The sequence below is a fragment of the Marmota marmota genome, unplaced genomic scaffold (assembly GCF_001458135.2).
Source record: "Marmota marmota marmota unplaced genomic scaffold, marMar, whole genome shotgun sequence".
Classification (NCBI taxonomy): Eukaryota; Metazoa; Chordata; class Mammalia; order Rodentia; family Sciuridae; genus Marmota; species Marmota marmota.
Genome location: NW_026000635.1, coordinates 1 through 2,480, shown reverse-complemented (window position 1 = coordinate 2,480; position 2,480 = coordinate 1). Strand labels below are relative to the sequence as shown.

Here is a 2,480-nt window from a genome sequence, read left to right as displayed (position 1 = left end):
GTGCGAGGCCATCAACAAACACGAGTCGATCCTGCGCGCGCGCGCCGTGGTCGCCTTCCACACGGGCAACTTCCGCGACCTGTACCACATCCTGGAGAACCACAAGTTCACCAAGGAGTCTCACGGCAAGCTGCAGGCCATGTGGCTCGAGGCTCACTACCAGGAGGCCGAGAAGCTGCGCGGCCGCCCACTCGGCCCGGTGGACAAGTACCGCGTGCGCAAGAAGTTCCCGCTGCCGCGCACCATCTGGGACGGCGAGCAGAAGACGCATTGCTTCAAGGAGCGGACTCGGAGCCTGCTGCGGGAGTGGTACCTGCAGGACCCCTACCCCAACCCCAGCAAGAAACGCGAACTGGCGCAGGCCACCGGCCTCACTCCCACACAAGTAGGCAACTGGTTTAAGAACCGGCGGCAGCGCGACCGCGCCGCAGCGGCCAAGAACAGGTCAGTGGCGGGGTCCGCGGCCTGGCTATAGCCTCCGGAGCTGGGGAAGGAGTCAGGGGTTGAAATGCCGGCAAGGGGGGCATGGTAGGGGAGGCCGCCGAGCTCTGGAGAAGCCGCGTCTCTCTGGCCAGTTGGAGAAAGTTTCCGCTTGCCCCGGGAGCGCGGAAGAGGGGCGGGCTGTGGGTTTATTGATTGCTTTGCCGGAGAAGGGCTTTGGTCAGCGCGGAGAGCGAGTGCGTGCGACCCCGAGTGCCCACAGCCCTGGTCCCTGCCCCTGGGACCATTAGCGGAGCTTTGCACCGGCCCATCTCCTCTGCCCGACCCCAGCTAGGCGCTCCTCTGGGCCGAGACAGAGAAAGAAGGAAAACACTCCATGTTATCTGGTCCTTAATTCCATGCATTGCAAAAAATCCAAGAGAAATCCACGAATGTCAGGGAAAGGAGAATGAACCTAGGTCCCTGCCACAAAGGGGAAAGGCCACCGTGCTGAGGGCCGTCTTCTGGCAACACTGCAGTTTGCGGGTCCGGAGCAGGAGAGTCGGGTTGGGGGACTGCAGAGGCCTAGTGAGTGTGTTCGCGCTCGCGCGTGCGCGTGCATATCCTTGCTTTCATTCCCCAGCCCAGGAGCATCCCTTTGGTCCTTTAACTTGGGAAGCCGACAGGAACAGCCATGTTGCTGGCAAGTTGGTCACTAAGTCACAAAGTTATATACTGGGTTTGACGGTCAGCGGAGCTGGTTTAGGAGGAAGTAAAGGAGTAAAAGAACTAGAGGAAGGGGGGGTGTGGAGATGGGAAAGAAGGAGACAGAAAGGAGGAAGTGGGTGAAAGCCCTGATGTGGAGCTTGCCTCCCTACTTAGCCTGAAAGTCGCAGGGCCTACTATAATACTAGGAGCAGGACCATCAGCTACTGGCAGCTGCTGGTGACTGCAGGCTGAGAGTGAGTTTCTGGAGTGTGTTGTGATTTAGCTAGCCCATGCCTGAGCCCAAGGTCCTCTCAGCCCTGCCTCCGACGCAGCAGCCCACTTTTCGCCCGATGGGGGGAGCGCCCAGGGCCAGGCAAGGCCTCCTTATGGGGAGAACACAGAGACTCTAGGTTCAGGCAGCCGGTTCCTAGCCCGGGAAAGAGGCAGCCAGATCCTGCTCTGTGCTTCTCTCCTGCCTTCTTCTTCCTCCTTTCTCTCTCTCCCTCCTCTTTCCCCACTTTTAGCTCCCAACTTCCCCATTTTTGTCTTCCCCGGATCCTGCGCTCTGTGCAGGGATCCAGAAAGCAAAGCCCGCGGGTCCTAACCCGGGAGAGGCGGCGGGTGAGAAACCCGCGGCTCTGGGTGTGTGTTTGGGGGAGCCGGAGCAGGAGGCACTTATGAGGACCCCACGCTCTCCAGGCAGCTGGTTCAGTATGAAGAAGCCCTGGGGCTGGGGAGGAAGAAGCTCTCTGTTCCTCCTGACTTCTGCTCCTTCAGGGATCGTCGTCCTTTGCTGCGTGCCCAGGCCACCCCAGGCGGCCGGCCTCTGGTTCTACCTCTCCTGAGTCCGGTCCCTATCTGGGAAGCTTTGGGAAGCTTCCCTGGGGAAGGGAGCCGAGAGTCAAGACTCGGGCTGGGGAGTCTCTTCAGCGCCCAAGGAGTAGCTGGGTGCGTTGAAGGGATGAGCGCAGAGAGCGCAGTCGGGGGAGGCGGCTAGGGTCACTGGATGGGGGAAGGCCGGGGAGCTCGGGCGGCTGCAGGCCCGGCTCCCTGCAGCGCCGGGCAACCGGCTGGCGGGGCCGTTGTGTTAGCGCGAGCACGGCTTTCTCTCTCCCGCAGGCTCCAGCACCAGGCCATCGGACCCAGCGGCATGCGCTCGCTGGCCGAACCCGGCTGCCCCACGCACGGCTCGGCAGAGTCGCCGTCCACGGCGGCCAGCCCCACCACCAGTGTGTCCAGCCTGACGGAGCGCGCGGACACCGGCACCTCCATCCTCTCGGTAACCTCCAGCGACTCGGAATGTGATGTATGATAGCCAAGGCTGCCCTCCTCCTCCCACCCCCTCCTTCCCC

The 2,480-nt window shown here is 62.2% G+C and overlaps 1 protein-coding gene across 1 annotated transcript; it reads left to right on the top strand.

Annotated features, from left to right (window-relative positions):
• Positions 1-6: 6 nt before the first annotated feature.
• Positions 7-2,480, top strand: LOC107135097 (homeobox protein SIX3). The gene is made up of 2 exons (XM_015477046.2): positions 7-444; positions 2,248-2,480. The coding sequence occupies exons 1-2, from the start codon at positions 140-142 to the stop codon at positions 2,438-2,440; spliced, it is 498 nt and encodes a 165-aa protein (XP_015332532.2). The 5' UTR covers positions 7-139; the 3' UTR covers positions 2,441-2,480.

Excerpts from the sequence above, each read along its gene's own strand:
- LOC107135097 (XM_015477046.2), top strand. The coding sequence starts at position 140 with ATGTGGCTCGAGGCTCACTACCAGGAGGCCGAGAAGCTGCGCGGCCGC. Across the intron at positions 445-2,247 it reads GCCGCAGCGGCCAAGAACAG|GCTCCAGCACCAGGCCATCG; the intron begins GTCAGTGGCGGG and ends TCTCTCCCGCAG.